General features: G+C 44.2%; 1 protein-coding gene across 8 annotated transcripts in view; it reads left to right on the top strand.

Annotated features, from left to right (window-relative positions):
* The window catches only part of PDE1C (phosphodiesterase 1C), a 336,024-nt gene that overhangs the window by 177,949 nt on the left and 135,182 nt on the right, over positions 1-22,893 (top strand). For 2 of the 8 annotated variants that reach the window (XR_014517665.1, XM_083468112.1), the window contains exon 2: positions 11,126-11,152. The exons of the other annotated variants lie outside the window; for them this stretch is intronic. Coding sequence is in view for 1 of the 2 variants with exons in the window: in XM_083468112.1 (XP_083324238.1) it covers positions 11,126-11,152 (27 nt within the window). In the remaining variant the exon portion in view is untranslated. The remainder of the gene's footprint in view (positions 1-11,125; positions 11,153-22,893) is intronic. 8 annotated transcript variants of the gene reach the window in all.

Genomic DNA, 22,893 nt, shown 5'->3' with positions numbered 1-22,893 from the left:
GCGGGTTTTTTCCCCTCCCCCCCTTTTTCTAAGCCGCTAAGCCGCTTATCAGCTGATCCGATCAGCAGATAAGCCGCTAAAAGCTGCTAATAGCGCTAATCCGCTAATCCGTCAATGGGCTTGCTTCGCAAGACGAAAAAAACGCTAGACGAAGAGAATCACAGAACGGATTCTTTTCGTCTTGCGAGGCACCACTGTACTCTGCACGCAGCCTGGAGCTTTCTCTTTGCTGCGTGCAACGGATCACCCGCCCACCCGCCCTTGAGTAAGGGGTTGTTGCATTGACCTTGCTATGCCTGTCATGGGGTCATCTGCTCTTGGGGCAGGGGCCTGGTAGGAATTTTGTTCATCTGGCTGATTGGCAGGGCCATTTGGTTTTTGCCTACTGCGTAGCAAATCGTCACAACTTGTAAGGTTGCGGTTAGGCATTGGTTATAAATTGGTGGAGGAGGGGTTAGGATAGGCTGGGCCTGCCCCTCCATGGTTGCTGCGGAAAGGGAATTCCGTTAAAGTAATCCTGGGGCTTGCCATCTTTTCGTCCAATCCCTGGAATGGAACTAGGGCCGGCAAGCCTTCAGGGAGCATGCGGGTGAGAATTGAGGGTCTGTGACTCAACTCCATTTCTCCCCGACTTGCTTTCCCCCGCACTGTCTTTCGGTGGTGCCCGGAAGTCAGTTCTGTCCCCAGGCGGGGGGACAGATAGTCTTAACCAATGCCTAAACAACCACTCATGGTTTTGTATTTAAATAAAGTTGTGGCCAAAATTATGCCAAAAATCTTAAACAAAAATTAAGTGTGCGTTGTGAGTTATTTGGGGGGTGGCTTGGGGACCTCGACACGCAAACAGTGGTGGCTCCTGAAATATTGGCCAAGTCGAGTTTTCAGTCTCCTTAAAGCATTCCCTCTGTTTTCCTTTACTTACTCAAGGAAGTCCCTTAAATTCTGCAAATATTTGAGCTTTCCACTGCAAATGCTTATTTAGGACCCAGCCAGGTTTTGTAGGAATGGGAATCGGGCTCTTAATTGCTTTTAGCATAGAAAAACCAACCTTTTGTTGCCTGAAGATAATTTGCTGAGTGCGTGCCCCTGTGGCATCTGATATAAGCAAGCATTTGTGAGTTCCACAATCTACTTTCTTCTTTCAGGACAAGACGGTACTGCAAATACTGGTAGTCTCTGCATCCTCTTTTTCAGTGATCTGTCATGACGTGATTGGCGGGCGGCAGTGGCTGGGGGAAGAGAACCCCCTGAAATGGTGACTAACACAGTAGGCCTTGTCCCCTAGGTATTTTAGCTGGCACCAGGGAGCGGAGGTTTTCAAAGGCCCTCAGAAAGCCCCGCTTTGTCTGGAGATCTGTAAATTATTCAATTTTTAAGTTTAAAAAAATATAAATATGCTAATTCTTTTCCAGAGGTGTGAGAGCTGCTACTTCTTTCTCTGTCTCCCCTCCCTGCCTTCCTAAATCTCTCTGGAGAATTTGGCTGTATAACAGAGTCAATGTGCCAATGCTTTCAGTTGCAGCCATTTTAACCAGTTCTAAGAATCACATCTATGATCTGAATGAATAGAGCAAGGGATATTTTGTCTATGAATTCAATGACAGAAGACTCAACTGTGTTGGCCAATGTGACTCGCACATTTCTGTCGATCTCTGAGATGCAAAAAGGGAGTGAAATTCTTGTAAATTCCCTTTAAAGCCATTTTGCATGTTGTTGAGGCAATAAAAGCTGTGCCTCGGTTAACAACAGGCACACAAGTTGTGGCTTCAGATTCAATCTGGCAAAGTTTATTCATACAGACATTTTAAAAAGCAACATGTGCAATAATCTATAGCCAGATCCTGTGCAGATTTAGTTGGAAGTAAAATCCACTGAGCTTAGTTGCACTTATTCCCAAGTAAATGTATATTGAATAGTAGCCTTAAAGCCTGATCTTTTGCATATTTACAGTGGTACCTTGGGTTACAGACGCTTCAGGTTACAGACGCTTCAGGTTACAGACTCCACTAACCCAGAAATAGTACCTCGGGTTAAGAACGTTGCTTCAGGATGAGAACAGAAATCGCGCGGCGGCAGCAGAAGGCCCCATTAGCTAAAGTGGTACTTCAGGTTAAGAACAGTTTCAGGTTAAGTACAGACCTCCAGAATGAATTGAATTCTTAACCTGAGGTACCACTGTATGTAGAAATAAATTCAACCAAGTTCAATGAAAGTAAAAACGCAAAAGATTTCAACCTAATTATTGGCAAATTCCACTGAAATTAGTGAACATGTTTTGGATTGGGGTGTAAATTAAATTTATTCAGTGGTTTATTGATCAGGAGCATTTATAATCTGTTCTTTATCGCACTAGATTCCAGGGCATATCCCAGGCGCCATGCAAACCATCTGAGCAAGCCCAGAAAAGATGAGGCTTACAACATGAAAAAAATTACTTATTTACAAACATAACAAAAGTGCTCCTAAACAATAAAGCATCAAAAGGTTCACAACCGAATAAACTAATTTCCACATACATCGTAATAAGATCTAAAATAAAGAGACAATTAATATAAATAACAGCAACAACCCACTCTGTCCTGAATGATACCCCAACCCAAGATTCTGTTCAGCAGTCTCAGCTTTTGTAGCTGGAGTCAGTCCAGGCCTTGCCCTCCCAGGCAAAGTGTGAAAAGGCTTGCAAAGCAGGGAACAGGTCTTTCAAGACTCGCAGCCATATTGTTCTGAAAAGTGCAATTTGGAAAAGTTTATTTCAACTCCTCCTTCTGATTTAGACAGATGAGGGATATATCCTCAGGCCGTCATTTCCCTTTGAAGACAGACCCCATAACCTCAGTGAGCCTGGATGCTGTGGCTGGTGGCTCAGACCGTCAGCTGAAGAAGCAACGGAGGAAGTCGGAAGTATGCATTATGAATCAATCAAAAAAAAATGATATGTCAGGCAAAGTTAATTAAAAAGCCCAAGATCCTGGAAGGTGAAGGAATGATACACTTCACCTCAGTCCATCATGCAGTTTATTATTCAGCCATGTCATTTTATGTCATCTTAAATCCATGCTGGCAGGAAAAGACAAGGCAGAACAGTCTTGTTCAGCACTTCACTGTTGACTAGGAAATAATGGGCATCATCTCCTCAAAAGCCAGGCTAATAAAAAGCACCTAACTCCTTTGCTCGTGGCAAACATGAACCATACCCACTGCCTATCCAACAGCTATGATGTCTTTTCCAAGCTTAACGTAAGTAAAACATTAAATAAACAGGCTCTTTTCATCTGTGTGCCACCCAGGAAATATTTATATTGAAGCTTGGAATATATACAGGCTTACCAAAAATAAAATAGCAAAAGTAATGAAAACAAGGTTGACCATAATGAACCTGGGCAAAAATGGGAAAGGCATCTTCGCACTGTTCCTGCGTGTGGCCCCTGCTTCGGCTTGCTGAACAGTAATCCCACTGTTTCAGCCTCTGTTCCAGAGCTGGGAAAAGGGTCTGGCACAAACACGAGATTTATAATTCTGCGTCATGCCAGCTGTCAAGTAGCAGACAGGCGGGTGGCAGCAGTGGCGGCGGGGGGTGGGGGTGGGCGCAACAATAACAAACAAGAGTCTGATAGGTTTACCAGGGCTTAGAGCAAGACGCAGATTTGCTTCTGCGACTTTGAAAGCCGTTGCGGCCTGGCCAGATGCAATTCCAAACCTTTGGATCTTTCCCCAATATTCAGCCCGGATGGCTGCGACTCCTCCTGTTTTTGTAGCTACCACCCCAAACAAATTGCAACTGGGCAACTGTCCATGGGTCTCCGCAGAAGTTTCCATGTATCAACGAATGCAGCACCGGGGCACCGACTGAGCCATGAAACCCACACCCTTTCATCCCCCTCAACCTCCCCCCCCCCCGGCCGTGAAGTGCATTTAATAGCCTTGTTCTTTAAGCAGGAGTGGGATGAAAGCAAAAGATGCTTTCTTGACTTTGAGCAAAACAACATGTGCTGTCACGGCTTGTTCTGCTGATTGTCCTTATTCCCAAATGAGAGGCGGGGGGATTTGCCTTCCTCCCCCATGACAAAAGGTGCTTTCGTAGGTTTCGTTTTTCCTAGGCAGGTCGGGAGGATGCAACTAAACAATGTAAAGGAAACACGTATGCACCCTCTGTGCTAAAAATATAGTGAGATCAAGGAAGCCAATTCGTATCAGCGATGGGTTTTTGGTCTTGCCATGAAATGTATTGCACATTTGTCGGGGTTTAAAGAGGGGGGGAAGTCATTTCCACCTCTCTGTTCATTCCTTAAGGAGCTTTGCAGTTTGCCTATTGAAGGAGAAGCTGTAATTCAAGTGGGCGCAGTAGGGGTGAGAATTTGCAAGGAGAGGATGGCCCACATGTTCTGTCACTACAAAACAGATCTAACAGATAGCTACTCGAAAACACTGGATTATATTTTTAATCTAAGTGTGAACAAATATGTCTTCAAACAGCAACCGGTGACGATGTACACAATAGTTACATGCGGTGAGTTTGTGTGGGGGGATTCGAAAACACGATGGAGAATTATTTCAGCCCTTAGTTTTTGTGATTTTCTTCCATTTTTAATCAAAACCCCGCAGCGATTTGATTAATAGTGTGTGTGTGGAATGCAGACAAATGTGCATTATATAGCAATAAACAGGAGCAGGGGTGCAGGGGAAATTTGATTAGGTGCGTATTTAAAGCTAAATCTATAAAATTCACACTTTCAAAAACAATATGAAAACTGAAATGCAGCCATCCTTTGACGTTGATGCCTATTCCTCCCCTAAATGAATAACTGTAGTTGAAATATCAACAGCAAAGGACTTTGAATACTCAAAAGTGCTACAGAAATGATAAACACTAACTGCAGTTGTGGTTTGTTGTTGTTGTTTGTTTAAAAAAAACTGTTTCACTTTTTCTATTAGGCCTAGGTAGGTGGCAAGCTCCTGAAAATTCCGCAAATTTAAAAAACACACAACCTAATACCAGTAAAATAAATAAATAAAACTAACACACCTCCAGTTCTCTAACTGCTCCCAGTCATACAGAAGCTGGAATATACTGGCAATCAGTTGCAATTTGATTTATGCTGTTTATTAATAAAGGCAGTAATACGGTTTAGTTTTTGCGCCATTAATTTTACTGTAATGGCAACAGCATTAGTAGAAAATGCATGGGGTATTGATTTTGCATATTGAGCTGCCTGGCAGAGAAGATTTCAGTTTATTTAAATGACCCCATTAGTCTGCAGGGAGTTTAACTCTTGACATAGGTGACTGTAAAAATAAGAGTTGATAATCAATGGAGTAAAATAATGGCTTTACAAATATTATATTCCTGCTCCTCTTGCTTCCACCGCCATTGGTCCGGATCCAAAGGTCTGTGCAACGTACTCTGATATTCACAGTGTAGGTTCTCCAGTCCCTGTACTGGAAGCAGCCTGATTCCATGCTAACCTAGATAAACCTCTTCCTGCCCCCAAATTCATATACAGTGGTACCTCGGGTTAAGTACTTAATTCGTTTTGGAGGTCCGTACTTAACCTGAAACTGTTCTTAACCTGAAGCACCACTTTAGCTAATGGGGCCTCCTGCTACTGCTGCGCCGCCGGAGCACGATTTCTGTCCTCATCCTGAAGCAAAATTCTTAACCTGAAGCACTATTTCTGGGTTAGCGGAGTCTGTAACCTGAAGCGTATGTAACCTGAAGCGCATGTAACCCGAGGTACCACTGTATATTCAGCTGACATAGTTTCTGGGCAAGAAACTGTTTGACACAGCAGCAGTTGACAAGGCAGAATCTGGCTTCCTCGTCATGAGCATCCCTGCTGCTTACCGGGAGGCAAGGTGGGAGGGGCGGGGAGGTCAGTGTGGTACGGGGATGGTGGCAGGAGCGTTGGGTCACCTCTGCCACTATGCTTGCACCGCACTGAGCTCCCTGAGCATCTCCCCTCTCCCTCATAGCAAGTGTCTATGACACCACCCAACTCCCTGCTGCTGGTCAAACATGGAAATAATAACTAGAAAATTATTATTATTATTATTATTATTATTATTATTATTATTATTATTATTATTATTCAATATACCTGAAGGAGTGTCTACATCCCCATCGTTCTGCCCGGACACTGAGGTCCAGCGCTGAGGGCCTTCCGGCGGTTCTCTTGCTGCGAGAAGCAAAGCTACAGGGAACCAGGCAGAGGGCCTTTTCGGAGGTGGCGCCCACTCTGTGGAACGCCCTCCCACCAGATGTCAAAGAGAAAAACAACTACCAGACTTTTAGAAGACATCTGAAGGCAGCCCTGTTTAGGGAAGCTTTTAATGTTTAATGGGTGGTTGTATTTTAATGTTCTGTTGGAAGCCGCACAGAGTGGCTGGGGAAACCCAGCCAGATGGGTGGGGTATAAAATAATAATAATAATAATAATAATAATAATAATAATAATAATAATAATAATAATATAAAATAAATAAATAAATTTACTTATAACGCACCCATCTGGCTGGGTTTCACCGGCCACTCTGGGCAGCTTCCAACAGGAGATTAAAAATACATTAAAACATCAGTCATTTTTTTTAATTAAAAACTTCCCTATACAAGGCTGCCTTCAGATGTCTTCTAAATGTCAGATAGTTCCATTGACATCTGATGGGAGGGCATTCCACAGGGCGGGAGCCACTACCGAAAAGGCCCTCTGCCTGGTTCCCTGTAACTTCGCTTCTCGCAGTGAGGGAACTGCCAGATGGCACTTGGCGCTGGACCTCAGTGGAGACGCTCCTTCAGGTATACTGGGCCGATGACCAATGTATGCATGTAGCTCTGTTCATTTATATAGCTTTTCATTACATTACATTATTATGTTTAAATCACACCTTCCCTTCAAGGAGCTGAAGACCACGCATATGGTGCCACCTCTGTGTTATTCTTACCCTGTGTGATAGGTTAAAAATATTTTTAAAAGTATAAATCTGCAGGAATATATTTTTCTTTTCATGCCGAAGCATTCAGCCACACAATCTTCCACATGTTATCTGAAGTGGCACAGTCCCCAAACAAGTTTAAAACCTCACTTGCTGTTTGTGTTAACTCTACTTACCTATAGCGTTCTGCAAGACGTTCTGATGTTTAGATTGTTGCGTTCAAGATGCAATGAGAATACAGTATGGAGACAGACATGGTTGGGCATGCGTTAAGTGGTCGATATGTAAATGGTGACAGATATTCCAAAACGATGAATTATAAATCTCATAAAAAAGAATTATCACATCCTAGAGAATTAATCCAGTTTTAAATGCTCTCGTTCTATTGATCTCATTTGAGCTCCACATGTTCCTTGAGAATTAACAGCTAAAAGAAGAGTGTTGTGAATGGACTTTTTCATCTCATGTGCTATCAGCAGCAATTTTGCCAAGGCTAGGGATGGGGGCGGGTGTGTGTGTGTGTGTGTGTGTGTAAATGTGATTGTTGGCACAAAAGGTGAACCTAGCTAATTCACACTTTCTAAAACAACAGATGAACTAAAACTCAGCCATCCTCCTAAATTTGCACATGTCTGTATTTTGCAACGCAGTTCTCCCACCAAGTAATGTGTACAAAAATGCATATTACTAGTGTAAAGTGTGCATTAAATGGCTATGTTACAGAAAGGTATGAGATACAAATGCATTATAAAGGTGAACTTGCTTTGCAAAAATGTGTTTATTAGGTTAAAGCACATACAAACATGTGTATATTGGGATAAATTTGCTGAAGACTTTTAATGACATACAAATGAATTTAAAATCGGGGGGAAATGGAGAGAAACCAAAACTGAGAAAGTCACCCATCCCTAGAGAAGGCCTACAACTCCAAAAGCTCAAACTTTGACATGAGTAACATTTGGATTCTATAACATGTATAATGCCATGAGTCACCATACTTTAAAAACTGGTGATAAATGTACAAATTAACTTTTAACATGACAGGTTCAAAGTGGCGCTCACTTGGCTGGGAAACCAAAAAGATATTCTCACTTGCAAATTTGCTCAATTTACTTAAGAAACATTAGATACAATAAATAGAGAGAGGTGCAGTGTCAATTACTAAAGAGTTATCTGGAGTTGAGCTTAACTTAAAGCAATTCAGATTATTTTTAAAACCTGAGTAGGAGTGAAGAAGCAACTCGTTTGACTAATATAAAATCATGTGGTAAAGTAGAAGGGGGACTATTCTTCTCGGGAATCGATCCCCCCCCCATTATTTTATGTGGAGAAAAACCCTTCCACTTTTTTCCAGATCCCTTCAATTCCAATGGCCGCTTTGTATGGTCTGTTGAAGTTGTGAGCTGCAGTCACATGAACCAATGCAAACCTCTGCATTTGACAGCTTTCCCTCACATTGTTCTGCTGTCATCATTAATTGCAAAGTTATCCCTGCACTGGATAAATCTGCTGTAGGCAGTTGCGCCCCAGAGAGGCATTTGTGAATGGTCTTGAAGATATTGCCATTTGATCACAGTAATGGGCAAATCCAAGATGCTGGCAAATTCCAGTCCTGAGAACTTTAATGCATCTTAGACAAAATTGCAGCAATCTTACCTTATTAAAGCGAAACGATCTATTTTTTTCCTTTCTTTGAACCTCCTGCACCCACATATTGCAGCTTCCCATTGTTAGCAAGAAGGCTTGTTTTTATGCCTCTGTATATTCCTGACGCGGGTGGCGCTGTGGGTTAAACCACAGAGCCTAGGATTTGCCGATCAGAAGGTTGGCGGTTTGAATCCCTGCAACAGGGTGAGCTCCCGTTGCTTGGTCCCTGCTCCCGCCAACCTAACAGTTCGAAAGCACGTCAAAGTGCAAGTAGATAAATAGGTACCGCTCCGGTGGGAAGGTAAACGGGGTTTCCGTGCGCTGCTCTGATTCGCCAGAAGCGGCTTAGTCATGCTGGCCACATGACCCAGAAGCTGTACGCCGGATTGCTCGGCCTGTAAAGCGAGATGAGCGGCGCAACCCCAGAGTCGGCCACGACTGGACCTAATGGTCAGGGGTCCCTTTACCTTTACCTGATATTCCTGACTTCCAGGAATTTGCACATTCCTGCTTTCAGTCTATGTGTATTGCTTACTATTACGAAATCCCATGGCTGGCTGTTTCGAAGATCTGCTGTCATATCTCTAAGAGAAGGCATGAACAAAAAGGGCATGTTGAAAACTCGCTCCCAGTGGTCAGATTCTGGGCTCCTGTACTGAGGAGGGAAAAGGAAGTTCAAGCAACAAGTTCTTACCATTGTATCGGGGACTTTTTGAGCGTCAACAGCTTACATTTTTTCAGGGGAAGTATTGGGAATCACTTTGAATGGGAGGCCATTGAGAGGATAAGATGGGCAAAACCCCTGTCAATTAAGGGCAGTAACAAGAGGGCAAAATTGGGGAGAGGAGTTGGGGAAAGTCACTAGCATCACGTGTATGCCAATCACTTGATGACTGTAACATCAAATGACAATGTGTGCATATGTCTTAGCAGATTAAATACTTTGCTGGGTCAGACCAAGGGGCTGTCTGAACCCTCCTCAATCTGGCGCCCTTCCTATATTTTGGACTACAGCCCCTTGGCTGCGGCTGATGGGATTTGTAGTCCAAAACATATGGGAAGGGTGGTTGATCTAATTACCCGGTGTGGTCTGCTCTGACTGGCAGGGCTGTTCCTGGGTTCCAGCCATGGGTCTTTGAAGTCCTGTCACCAAAGGCTCATTAGGTGTAAATGCTGGGAATCAAACTTGGGACTGTTAAAAACATGTGCTCTTCTACAGAGGTACAGACCCTCCGCAGATCACCTAATAATCATTGAGTGGTGAGAGGTGCAATCAGCCCTAAAAATTACACAGGTAAAGGTAAAGGGACCCTGACCGTTAGGTCCAGTCGCAGACGACTCTGGGGTTGTGGCACTCATCTCAATTTACTGGCCGAGGGAGCCAATGTTTGTCCGCAGTTTTTCCAGGTCATGTGGCCAGCATGACTAAGCCACTTCTAGCGAACCAGAGCAGTGCATGGAAACGCTGTTTACCTTCCCGCCAGAACGGTACCTATTTATTTACTTGCACTTGGTGCTTTCGAACTGCTAGGTTGGCAGGAGCAGGGACAGAGCAACGGGAGCTTACCCCGTTGCGGGGATTCGAACCACCGACCTTCTGATCGGCAAGCCCTAGGCTCTGTGGTTTAACCCACAGTGCCATCCGCGTCCCCTAAAAATTACACAAGAGAGTATAAATTGTCTTCCTGTAATATGTCTGTCATTCTCTTTGTGGCAGAATCATATATAGGTGATCTGTTCAGTATGGAAATCCCTGATGTAACAGGGCACCAGGCTTTTAGCTGTGTATTCCCCATTTCCATGTACATAAGGCAGGCACCAAATCTGATTATATTCTGGTCCATGCTAAGAACATTCTTTTTTACCTGAGACTTATCTCATTTAAGGCCCACCTATACTCCCCCCCCCATACATTCTTCTTGAAGTCCATATATGTTGCTGTAATTGTGATTCATGATTTGCATTTTAACTTATTACCTATTTTGTGTGCAGAGTTTACTATACACTGTTTATATGCATCAGTTTAAAGCGGTATATTAATCCATTGCTCTTCAGTTGACTTTTGTACTGTTCTTCAGGGTTGCTCCTCAGAGGCTGCTTCTGTCCACTTCAGTTGCTAAGTTCTAGACAGCCTTGGTGATTGATGATCTGACTTTTGTGGGAGTTATACTGAAAATACAAACAAATAAAGGCCAACGAGAAATGAGAGGTGATCGTTGCTATATAGACCAGACTGGGGGCAACTGCTCTTGTGTCTTGTGTTGTTTTCAGCTGTAACATGCAAATGGAAGATTTATAATACCAGGGATTTTTATTGCCTGGTTATGATGACTGGAATGGTGGATATGCATGGTAGAAAAATGGCACATTTGTTTTGACTCCAAGGAGTTACCTGCTCTGGAGCTTCCTCCTCAACAAACTTGTCCTTCAGATCTTATGCTAAAGCTTCACCTCCTCCCATTATTGAAAACACCGATCCATTTACATCTCCATCCACATCCTAGGTTGACCCTACTTATTCCTCATGTTTATTTATGTTCTTTTTCTGCAGGAGAAAATATAAGAAAACGTCACAGAGGTAGGTATCGATCGCAGAAGAACTCGAAGGCATTTGGCGGCGGGGGGAGTCGGCAGAAATTATTTGTTGTTGTTTTAGCATTGGTCTTGTTCATGCTGTGAACCTACTGTACCAAGAACAGGCAAAGTAAACCCATGGATAGAATCCATCCCACTAGAGCTTTCGTGCCCCTGATCTCTTACTGCAACTCACCCATGGCTTGGTTGTTACAAAAGCATTACAGGTCCTGCAAGGTCTTGTGCTCCCAACTTCCGCATGATCCAAACTGGTATTGGCTGGTTGGGAGTAGATCTGTATTGATTAAACAAACCCCTTAGGGATTCAACGGGACCTCTGGTTAAATAAGAAATGTAGCATTTGACATGTATGTTGGGACCTTAATAAACCAATACCCACTTTCTTTGGAGAAATCTGCCTGCTTTATCTTTTATTGTGCTATAAAACAGACATCAGCTGTGACCTTGTAATTATCAGGTGACTCTGCTTTATATAAGGAAATAATCGAAATCATGCCATGCCGTAATGATGCACCCTAATATTATGTATTGCTACGCGCCACCCCTATCTCTGAGCGGTGCAGGATTCCAAGGGTATAGGCACTTTCCCAGAGTTTGTGTTTTCTTTGGAAATGAGGCACAACACAGACTGTGGTGTCTTTATTATATATGGTTTATTTACACATATATACAACCTGAGGCTATGATGAAGGGGCTCACACCACTACTCTCCAAGAGATTCTTGCTTCTCCCATGCCAGCAGAAATCAGCCATGGTCTACTGTTCCTTTGTCTAGCTTCATGCATTTAACAGACTGCCACATCTCTCAGGAGTTATGGGGAATCTGGCACCCCCAAACCCTGGCACCCACAACTCATAACGTTATTACCACTCAGAAGTCAGCCCCGCCAAGTCCAACAGGACTTGCTCCCCTAAGTATAGATAAGATTACAGTTATTGTCGGCCTGTGCACATTTTCTTGGGAGTAAATCCTCTTAACCCCAGTGGGATAGGACTTAAGGAAACATTCTGAGGAAACACGTAAAGAGGAGGCTGCTAGTTGTCTTCCTGTAACTTTGCCAGGGCAATCCTAAAAATAGGCCTGGTTGATTTTGATCTTGACTTTGTTCTTTCCGACGCTTCCTTATGATTTGCTTTTAAATATTATGAATTTGAACTGACAACAGTAAATTTAGTGCTAAGTGGCTCACTCTTTGCTCTCTCTCTTTCTCTCTCTTCTTGCCCCCACCCCAATAATAATGGGAAAAGGTGGATCCAAACTATCATGTTTTTCACAGCGTCACTGAAATTTCATGTGGCTGCCTAACCTTTTAAAATGTTGGTTGAAAGTTGGGTATGCTAATGGCAACTTTCCTTACCAATGGAGATGTTATCTGAATCTTCCTCCGAGGTTCAGATCATTCCTGTAAGTTGCTGACAACTGCCAGTTCTCATTAGCATCTCCGGGATCTGAAGGAATTCGGCACATGGAAGAGATAGAACCTCAAAGACTCTACTTAGGACTTATCCATACTTCCTTTTGTTCCGCTACTTTTCCCCAGGGAAAACCTCTTTTTAGCATTCATTAAAATACAAAACAGTAGTTCAGGTTTTCTCTGCAGTGACGTTTTCTCGGATTTAGAGCTAAAGAGTGGATTTTCCCTGGGAAAGGTGTGGGATAAGGGGGAAACCATTCAGAGCTATGCCTAGAAAGTGTGGGTCACTGAGTGGCAGAAAACCACTCAGACCCATGTTTTCTAGGAACGGGACAAGCAGAAGTGTGAACAAGCTGTGAGTGTGTTATTCTACGTGGCTTGTAGGCTGCTCTGGTGAGTCCTTTATGCTGGCTTGGGGATCTGTTTGCTGAACTGCAGAGCAGAAGAACTAGTCCTTCTGTAATAAACTGGGCCTCCATTTCTCACTACAGTGTACTGATTATATATATCTTTATGCAACATAATGTTGACCCCCTTTCAGGTTGTAAGCGCCTATATTTTAGGAACTGCCCAATTATCTTAATTGTAAGTGTTGTAAGTATTGTATTTTAAAACTGGTTTTGCCCACCCTGGAAAGGAAATCTCCTCCTCCTCCTCCTCCTCCTCTTCTTCTTCTTTAATGAAGTCATATTGCAGTAAAAGATCCACAATTTTGCAAAGATTTGGGATGTTGTATAAAAACATTTGGTGAACCGTAATGTTAAATGCGTGAAATGCTTCTATCTCCTTCTTATGGGTAAAATGTGGAGCAAACTTTCTACACGTTTTGTTTGAAATTTGTCTGGACTGTTTGGGGTTAAATAGAATTGCACTGGGGTTGGATTCTGCCCATATGCTAGCAATTGACCACCTCCGGTTTAGGCCTATGCAAACAAAGAAGGTTTGAAGAAGGCTTTGGAGTGAGTGAGTGGTGAGGTCCTATTCTGTCCTGCAATTAGCACTTTAATGAGCAATATCATGTGCTCCTGCTGTGTCAACTTAATGCCTTTGAAAACAACTGCAGGCTGATAATGTTTTCATCATAAACATGGACATTTCACAGCTCTCTAGGCAAAACCCCACTTCATTAGCCTCAAGTTCAGAAGGGCACTTGATCAGCAAGCTATGATGCCAAGCAATCACTGCAACACCAAGAAACACAGTGTGTTTAATTAGGATTGCTCATTTTTCACATCCAGGTTGCTTTGGTTAAGAGAAGGCTAGCCAGCTATTTAGATAATTAGTACTTTGAGATTTACTTTACAGAGTTGCGTGTTTACTGGAGAGGGGGGTGGTGGAATTATCTAGAACTGTCTGGTGTCAACCTGTCTGGCATAATTCTGTTGCATTCATGGGGAATCTGAACATTTATGAAAATATGTTCATTCTATAGAGTGCTCTTTCTAAATTAACATCAAATACCTGGCAAGGCTGACCGGGCAAAAAGCTGGTTTAATGACCCTCTGATGAGTACACGGAAATCACTGGTGCTGCTTAGGAGCACCTAGTACATACCGTATTTTTTGCCCCATAGGACGCACTGGCCCATAGGACGCACCTAGCTTTTTTTTGGGGGGGGGGAATAAAGAAAAAAAAAATTATTCCCCCCCCCCCATGTGCGTGGCTGGGGCGAGGGAAGCCCGAGCTTCCCCCGACCCCAGCCCCCAGAACAGGCTGCTATCCGCTAGCCCTGGGAGAGCCGCGCGACTCTCCCACGGCTAGCGGAGCGCTGCGTGAAGCCCGAAGCTTGGGGAGTGCTGAGCTCAGCGCGCCCCAAGCTTCTGGGTGCCGGCAAGCTCTCTGCTAGCCGTGGGAGAGCTGCGTCTCCCATGGCTAGCGGATAGCTGCCTGAAGCCTGGAGAACGAGAGGGGTCGGTGCGCACTGACCCCTCTCGCTCTCCAGGCTTCAGAGAAAGCCTGCATTCGCCCCATAGGACGCACACACATTTCCCCTTCATTTTTGGAGGGGAAAAAGTGCATCCTATAGGGCGAAAAATACGGTAGATGTTCACTTTTCCCTTTTCTTGCGAGGAATCCTATTCAGAATAAGGGAATTTCCCTTTAAAAAAAGGGAAACGTTGACAGCTATGACCAAGTACCTTGAAGTCATTTGCATGCATAGTCTTGTGAAATTGATCTCAGAATATAAATTTGCAAAAGGCTTAGGTGCTACTTTGTTTGTACAGCTTGCAAAACAAGAGGTGTTAGGCATATGTCATGACTGTCAGTAGTATTTGGAGGAGAGTGGGGGGGGGGAGTTTATATCATATCAGAAATACATTAGCATCCAATATTATACCCCATTTAAAAACAGTCTCAGTTTATTGTTCCTTAACTTTAGCTTAATTTCCTTTTCACTTCTTATTTATTGACCTTGCAGAGTTATCTTGATTATCTAATTCTTTAAACTCCCCCAAGTAATTATAATGCTGCTCAGCTCAAATGAAGCAATTCTGGGTGCGTGTTTTTTCCAAAAAAAAACTTTATCTAGTAAGACGACTGAACAGCAGTATGCTATGTGAAAAGACTTGCCACCGTACTGAATGATCACTTTGATTTGAATTAAGATACGGTCGGATTAAAATGTTGTAAATAAATGAATGTATTAATTATGAACAGGAAAACCTGTATCTATTTCAAAACAATTCTTCTGCAAGAAACTGCAGTCTTTGGAGTCGAGCTGTGTCTTATGCAAGCGTGAACAGAAATTAGCCATATTTTGAGCAAGCAGACATCTGTCTGTGTTCTTCAGACCCTAAACAGATATGTGGGCATTTTTTCTCTACGCTAGGTCAGTATTTATCAGTCAGAGCCAAGCAATCATAAGGGGGACCCTTCAGTGTGGGAGCAAGTGTGGTGTAGTGGTTAAGAGCGGTAGACTCGTAATCTGGTGAACCGGGTTCGCTTCCCCGCTCCTCTACATGCAGCTGCTGGGTGACCTTGGGCTAGTCACACTTCTCTGAAGTCTCTCAGCCTCACTCACCTCACAGAGTGTTTGTTGTGGGGGAGGAAGGGAAAGGAGATTGTTAGCCGCTTTGAGACTCCTTCAGGTAGTGATAAAGCGGGATATCAAATCCAAACTCCTCCTCCTCCTCCTCCTCCTCCTCCTCTTCTTCTTCTTCTTCTTCTTCAGTTCCCCCAACCCCCTCGGCAGCCATGGCAGTGGCCTCGTAGATAGGCCCCACCCCCTTTGCTCCTCCATTCACCCACTTGATGGGGGACCAAGCGAATGAAGATCAGAGAAATGGTGAAAACCCTTCTTAGGGGCATTTAGGTGTCCCAGATCTTGTTCTCATAAAAACAGGATGTGACGCCATATTGAATGGAGGAGGAAGGGAGCGGGAGGCATAGATCTAAGAAATGTGTTAAAGGAATGCATGGAACCGAACTTCCAGTAGCACGTTGAAACGCTGTGCTGAAGGGAAGACCTCTTGGAAATTTGGGACGACTCTGTGTTAAGAAGTGGAAAGCCATGATGGCTTAAGGGCTTTCAAGACCATCTCTGTATTTTCGGGACAGTTGGAGGGTATGCTGTGTGTTCAGATCTTGCACTGAGATCCTGCTCTGTATGTTTTTCCTTTCTAAGGCTCTGTATATGGTTACAAAGGGTAGGGTCTTCTTAGAGTGGGGGCCCTCCCTAGGGAATGATCTCTTCTAGGATGCCAGGCAGTCCTGCACTTGGCTGTCTTTTAGGAGGACTGCAAAGGATTTTCACCTGATTGTAAGGGACATAAATTCGAGCTGCTATGGTGGTGTTGCGTTCCCTGTGGCTTCATTCGTTTTACATTTTTAAATGATGGTTTACATTGCTTGGTTTTATTTTAAATTATTCAGTTTTTTTTATCTTGAGTGTAAGTTAATGAGGATCCTATTGGGCACAACGGCAACCTATACTTTGTGAGGAAATACATTAACAATTGTAGTAAGCATAATATTGAAACTAAAGCCATAGAAATGGAGTGAGTCTATGCGCATTGCGCCCCTATTTCACCAGCCTGGAAAATGTGTTAGTTGTCCTGTTGTTTAGAAGATTCTGTATTGTGTCAATATGAATAAAGGGTGTTGTACAAGATCCACATTATTTGAAGATGACATAACAATTAAAATCGGTATGCTGTTACTCTAGAATAGGAGTGGGGAACCCACAGACCCCCTTATTTGCTGGACTGCCAATCAGTGCTGATGGAATTGGACATCCAGCAATCACTGGGGGACCACAGCTTTCCTACTGCTGCCCTAGAATTAACCTTTGCTTTAGGAGAATGTTGTGTTTTGAAGAGCCCCACACGCACACGCACAAAGCTAAGCCTTTGTACGATCTGCTCTTATGAATTTGTTTTCACAGATTGCTCTAAAGAATCTTTACCCTTAGATCCTTGTTAGCTAACACGAAGATGGCTGCAATCTGGGATAATTTAAAGCTGTCTGTTGTTCACCCGTGTTCAATTTAAATAGCAGTTCAGGGAGCCAGGGAGTTTGAGTTATGAAGCCAAGAATTAATATATTTGCAGAGTGTAAATATACTCAGAAAATGTTGGCTGTGAAATAAATTTGCCGGTTATCAACCTTGCAAAATATGTAAAGGTGGTTTCGGATGCTTTAATTAAAAAGAGCTTTGGATCATGTTCCGCTATCTACATGACCAGTTCAAAGGCCACAAATATATTCTGGGCTTTGGGGAGGTTTTTTGGGGGGTGGGAGGGGCAAATGAACAAATTAATACAGCACACTTTCCAGTATTCAAAGAAGCCAAATAGAAACTGGCTTCAAGGTCATTTGTCCCAACATCTCAATGAAAGCTTCATGTTCGTCTGCATTATGCATTGAAATAGGGTTTTATATTATCCTGCAGTCCCTGGCCTTCTGCCTGGTGTGTTCCATGCAGTGTTGGCCCACCATGGTGAGCTGGAAGGCACTTAGTTCCTCAGCCCCACAGGGAAGCGTCTGTGAAGGTTCTGGTACCTCGCAAGACGAATGCTTCGCAAGACGGAAAACTCGCAAAACGAAAGGGTTTTTGGTTCTTTGAGCTGCTTCGCAAGACGAATTTCCCTATGGGCTTGCTTCGCAAGATGGAAACGTCTTGCAAGTTTGTTTCCTTTTTCTTAACACCGTTAATACAGTTGCGACTTGACTTCGAGGAGCAACTCATAGCACGCGGTGTGGTAGCCTTTTTTGAGGTTTTTGAAGACTTTGGTGATTTTTGAAGCTTTTCCGAAACTTTTCCGACACCGTGCTTCGCAAGACGGAAAAAATCGCAAGACGACAAAACTCGCGGAATGAATTAATTTCGTCTTGCGAGGCACCACTATATTTATGTTATCTTCTGGTGGTTCCCTCACTGCGAGAAGCCAAGTTACAGGGAACCAGGCAGAGGGCCTTCTCGGTAGTGGCGCCCGCCCTGTGGAACGCCCTCCCACCAGATGTCAAAGAGAACAACAACTACCAGACTTTTAGAAGACATCTGAAGGCAGCCCTGTTTCGGGAAGCTTTTAATGTTTGATGTATTATAGTATTTTAATATTCTTTTGGAAGCCGCCCAGAGTGGCTGGGGAAACTCAGCCAGAGGGGCGGGGTATAAATAATAAATTATTATTATTATTATTATTATTATTATTATTATTATTATTATTATTATTATTATTATCTGGTGTCTATGGTATCTGGTCCAGGGGGCTCCTGCTTGGCAACCTTCAATTTAGTGCCCCACATCAGACTCAAAGTCACAAACTCAGTTTGGTTCACTAGCAATGTAGTGGGTGGCCAGTATAAAATGTAGCAATTTACTTGTCATTCAGTGAATATGAGTATACTGTATGTCTTATCAATCTGCGCTGCCTACAGTTGCTCCAAAGAAAATCCAAGTGAGAATCTTGAACGAATTGTTAGTGTGGTCTGTGAAGGAGACTCGTTAATTTGAGCAAGTTAAATCTTAAAATGAACTTCAGGATGTTTTGAGGTTTATTTTAATTTTTATTGCATTTTATTGCATTGATTAATTCAGTGATTGATTGCATCCTTCCCTTTTCTTCATGGAGCGCAAGGTGATATACATTGTTCTCCTTGTTCAGTCCCCACAAGAACCCTGTGAGGTAGCGACTGGCCCAAGGTCACCCAGTGAGTTTTGTGGCTGAGTGGGGAGTTGAACTCTCTTCTCTCCCAGGCCCTAGTCTGATACTCTAACCACTACACCACACTGGCTGTCTAAGTGGAGATTGCATTTACCCATATTTGTGCCAATAGGCACTCGACTGCATTGGTAATGGCCTGTGAGCAATAAATATTTATTGGATGTTGGACTCACAGTCAGACACTTGGTCTGGTTTCTTAGCTGGCGACGTTGCAGCCTCTGACTCCAAGCCTTGCTCGGCTAAACTCCGGGGCCAGATGCATGTGTGAAGCCGTGACGAAACCTTGCAAGGTCTTACATGCAAATGCATGTGGTAAAGGTAAAGGGACCCCTGACCATTAGGTCCACTCGTGGCCGACTCTGGGGTTGCGGCGCTCATCTCGCTTTATTGGCCGAGGGAGCCGACGTACAGCTTCCGGGTCATGTGGCCAGCATGACTAAGCCGCTTCTGGCGAACCAGAGCAGTGCACGGAAACGCCGTTTACCTTCCCGCTGGAGTGGTACCTATTTATCTACTTGCACTTTGACGTGCTTTCGAACTGCTAGGTTGGCAGGAGCTGGGACCGAGCAACGGGAGCTCACCCCGTTACGGGGATTCGAACCGCCGACCTTGCGATCGGCAAGTCCTAGGCTCTGTGGTTTAACCCACAGCGCCACCCGCATCCCAAATAGGCACTCTACTACATTGGTAATGGCCTGTGAGCAATAAATATTTATTGGATGTTGGACTCAAAGTCAGACACTTGGTCTAGTTTCTTAGCCGGCGACATTGCAGCTTCTGACTCCATGCCTTGCTTGGCTAAACTCCGTGGCCAAATGAATGTGTGAAGCTGTGACGAAACCTTGCAAGGTCTTACATGCAAATGCATGTACTAACACCCAGTGGCGTAGCGTGGGTTGTCAGCACCCGGGGCAAGGCAAGTAATTTGCGCCCCCTAACCTGTGAATTTGCGCCCCCTAACCCGTGGATTTGCGCCCCCTAACCCTAACCCCCAGATGTTGCGTCCGGTGCGGCCGCCCCCCCTGCACCCCCCACACTACGCCACTGCTAACACTGTAATGATGATGACATTGCTTGTAAATGTGTCTAATAACACCCCTTTCACCCAACAACAGCAGCAACAAACTTTGGCGCTGAAACCGTTGTTTGGAGGAATCAGCAGAGTTTGGGAAGCTGCAGATTAATCTCAATAGCTTGCTTTGACAACATTCCAAATGTCATTCTGTATTCAATTCAGTCACTTGAGTCTGTCGTGTCATTTTGTGGATAGGCTTCCCGGAACACATTTTAACGTGTTGTTTACGATAACAGACGGGCACTTGAGGAACTATTACAACCCAGTGCTGGATATTTTAAGGGGCAGGGAATTGTTCAGCCTTTTTCCTCGGTTCCTCCTGGATTGTCCTGACATTTTGTCTTTATTCGGAGCAAGACGCCTCGTGTTTAATGCAAGCTAGGAAAAGACCTTTGGGGTTTCAGAGAACAGCGCTATTATCAGTCTTTATGAAGCTTCAGTTCATGTCGCACAATGAGTCCGCCCTCTGGATAAGGGACCTGGGGTGGCAACAGGGCCTATTCTGTCACATCACCTGTCATCTTGCAGAAGTGATAATGCGCCAGAGCAAAAGACCAGAGTTGCGCTACTTTCCTCTGCCATAGGAGCACCGGGCAGAGCTCTGTTCAAAACACGCAATGGCTTCAGAGGAATGAGTAAGTGATTCACCTTGATACTGTTTGCAATATCTGTCAAACTCCGTTGCCTAGCATCATTTTATCTGCATGTGTCAGATAAAAATAGGTCCTGCTGTTTTATATTACATGGCAGGCTTCCTCCCTGGAGCTAGCTTGGGGATCAAGTGAGTGGAATGAAACATGTGCTTCCATGGGCACTTGCTGGTCATGAAAGGATCCTGGAACACTTGGCTATTTCAAAGAGGCTCCTTTTGCCTTCTGTCTTATATATATGAATAGTAGTGAACTCAGTTTTCTGTCAGGCCTGGAGCGGAACCATCCACACAGAAGATGGGAATAGCAGCAAGCCCGGGGGAACCCTGAATTGAGTAGAAGTTCAAAAACAAAACAAAACACATTTGGGCGGGGGCCCTAAACAGGAAGATGTCAAGTTGTTGTTGTTGTTTAGTCGTTTAGTCACGTCCGCCTCTTCGTGACCCCATGGACCAGAGCACGCCAGGCACTCCTGTCTTCCACTGCCTCCCGCAGCTTGGTCAAACTCATGCTGGTAGCTTCGAGAACACTATCCAACCATCTCGTCCTCCATCGTTCCCTTCTCCTTGTGCCCTCCATCTTTCCCAACATCAGGGACTTTTCCAGGGAGTCTTCTCTTCTCGTGAGGTGGCCAAAGTATTGGAGCCTCAGCGTCACGATCTGTCCTTCCAGTGAGCACTCAGGACTGATTTCCTTAAGAATGGATAGGTTTGATCTTCTTGAAGTCCATGGGACTCTCAAGAGTCTCCTGCAGCACCAGAATTCAAAAGCATCAATTCTTCGGCGATCAGCCTTCTTTATTGTCCAGCTTTCACTTCTGTACATCACTACTGGGAAAACCATGGCTTTAAGCATACGGACCTTTGTTGGCAAGGTGATGCCAACAAATCTCAAGTTACTGAATTACAATTGATGGTACATGTAGTATTATTTGAATTTGTAAGTGGTAGGTGCGTCTGTGAATGTTTGCACAATGAAAGCAGGGCAACCTCTGCCATAATAATAGTAATAATAATAATAATAATAATAATAATAATAGTAGTAGTAGTAGTAATAATAATAATAATAATAATAATAATAATAATAATAATTTATTTGTACCCTGCCCCTCTGGCTGAGTTTCCCCAGCCACTCTGGGCAGCTTCCAACAAAGATTAAAAATACATTAAAATGTCACACATTAAAAACTTCCCCGAAGCCTTCAGATGTCTTCTAAATGTCAGGTAGTTGTTTATCTCTTTGACATCTGATGGGAGGGCGTTCCACAGGGCGGGCGCCACTACTGAGAAGGCCCTCTGCCTGGTTCTCTGTAGCTTTGCTTCTCACAGTGAGGGAACTGCCAGAAGGCCCTCGGCGCTGCTTTCCTTCTGCTTCTGAAGTGGCTCAGTCAGTGCACATTTCCTCAGGCCCTGCTGCGATAACTGCTGTGTAGCTTTCTTTTCTTGGTCCACCGGGTTCCAGTAGCAATAGAGAAAATGTACAGCAGGAAGACCAGAAAATAAGACAGTGGGCAGACAGACAGAGCCACTGCTGGAGACCAGAGCGCACAAGGCAGGGGACACCCAGTGCAGTGCAGGCTTGGGATATTCCTACAGGGCTGGACCTATTATTAGGCAGAGAGCAAGTTAGGGACGCGGGTGGGGCTGTGGTGTAAACCACTGAGCCTAGGGCTTGCCGATCAGAAGGTTGGCGGTTTGAATCCCCACAACGGGGTGAGCTCCCGTTGTTCAGTCCCTGCTCCTGCCAACCTAGCAGTTCGAAGGGACGTCAAAGTCCAAGTAGATAAATAGGTACCACTCCGGCGGGAAGGTAAACAGCGTTTCCATGCGCTGCTCTGGTTCGCCAGAAGCGGCTTAGTTGTGCTGGCCACATGACCTGGAAAAACTGCCTGTGGACAAACGCCGGCTTCCTTGGCCAGTAAAGCGAGATGAGCGCTGCAACCCCAAAGTCGTTTGTGACTGGACTTAACTGTCAGGGGTCCTTTACCTTTACCTTTAAGTTGCTGCCGCCAGATTGGGAATCCTCCATGTAGGTAGCCTGCTCCCTTCAGGTGCAGTGGAGGATGCTGAAGTAAAAATAAACAGTCAGTGGGTGGGAGATGCACCATCAGATTCTTTGCCTCAGGCAGCAAAATGTCTTGAGCCTGAACACGTCCCCCCAGTATTCTCCGGCTCAGTATTCTCTTGAGACATTGGCTTAATTGCTCTCCCTGTTTTGTTCTCCCAGGGTCACCGTTTTTCTTTCAAAATGGCATGTATGCTATCATTGCTGGTGCGTACAGCTGTGAATTTTTTAATTATAATAAAATAAATAAAAGTAACGTGGTGAAGCAGGAAGTGAAAATGAGAAGACTCCTCACACCTGCCTTTGCAGCGGCCAAAGAAGCCCCTTAACTGCAGAAGTGAAATTGACAAGAG

Source organism: Podarcis liolepis (genome assembly GCF_965112155.1).
Source record: "Podarcis liolepis genome assembly, chromosome: 12".
NCBI lineage: Eukaryota > Metazoa > Chordata > Lepidosauria > Squamata > Lacertidae > Podarcis > Podarcis liolepis.
Note: the sequence above shows the minus strand (reverse complement) of the source record. Positions and strands in the feature narration are given on the sequence as shown.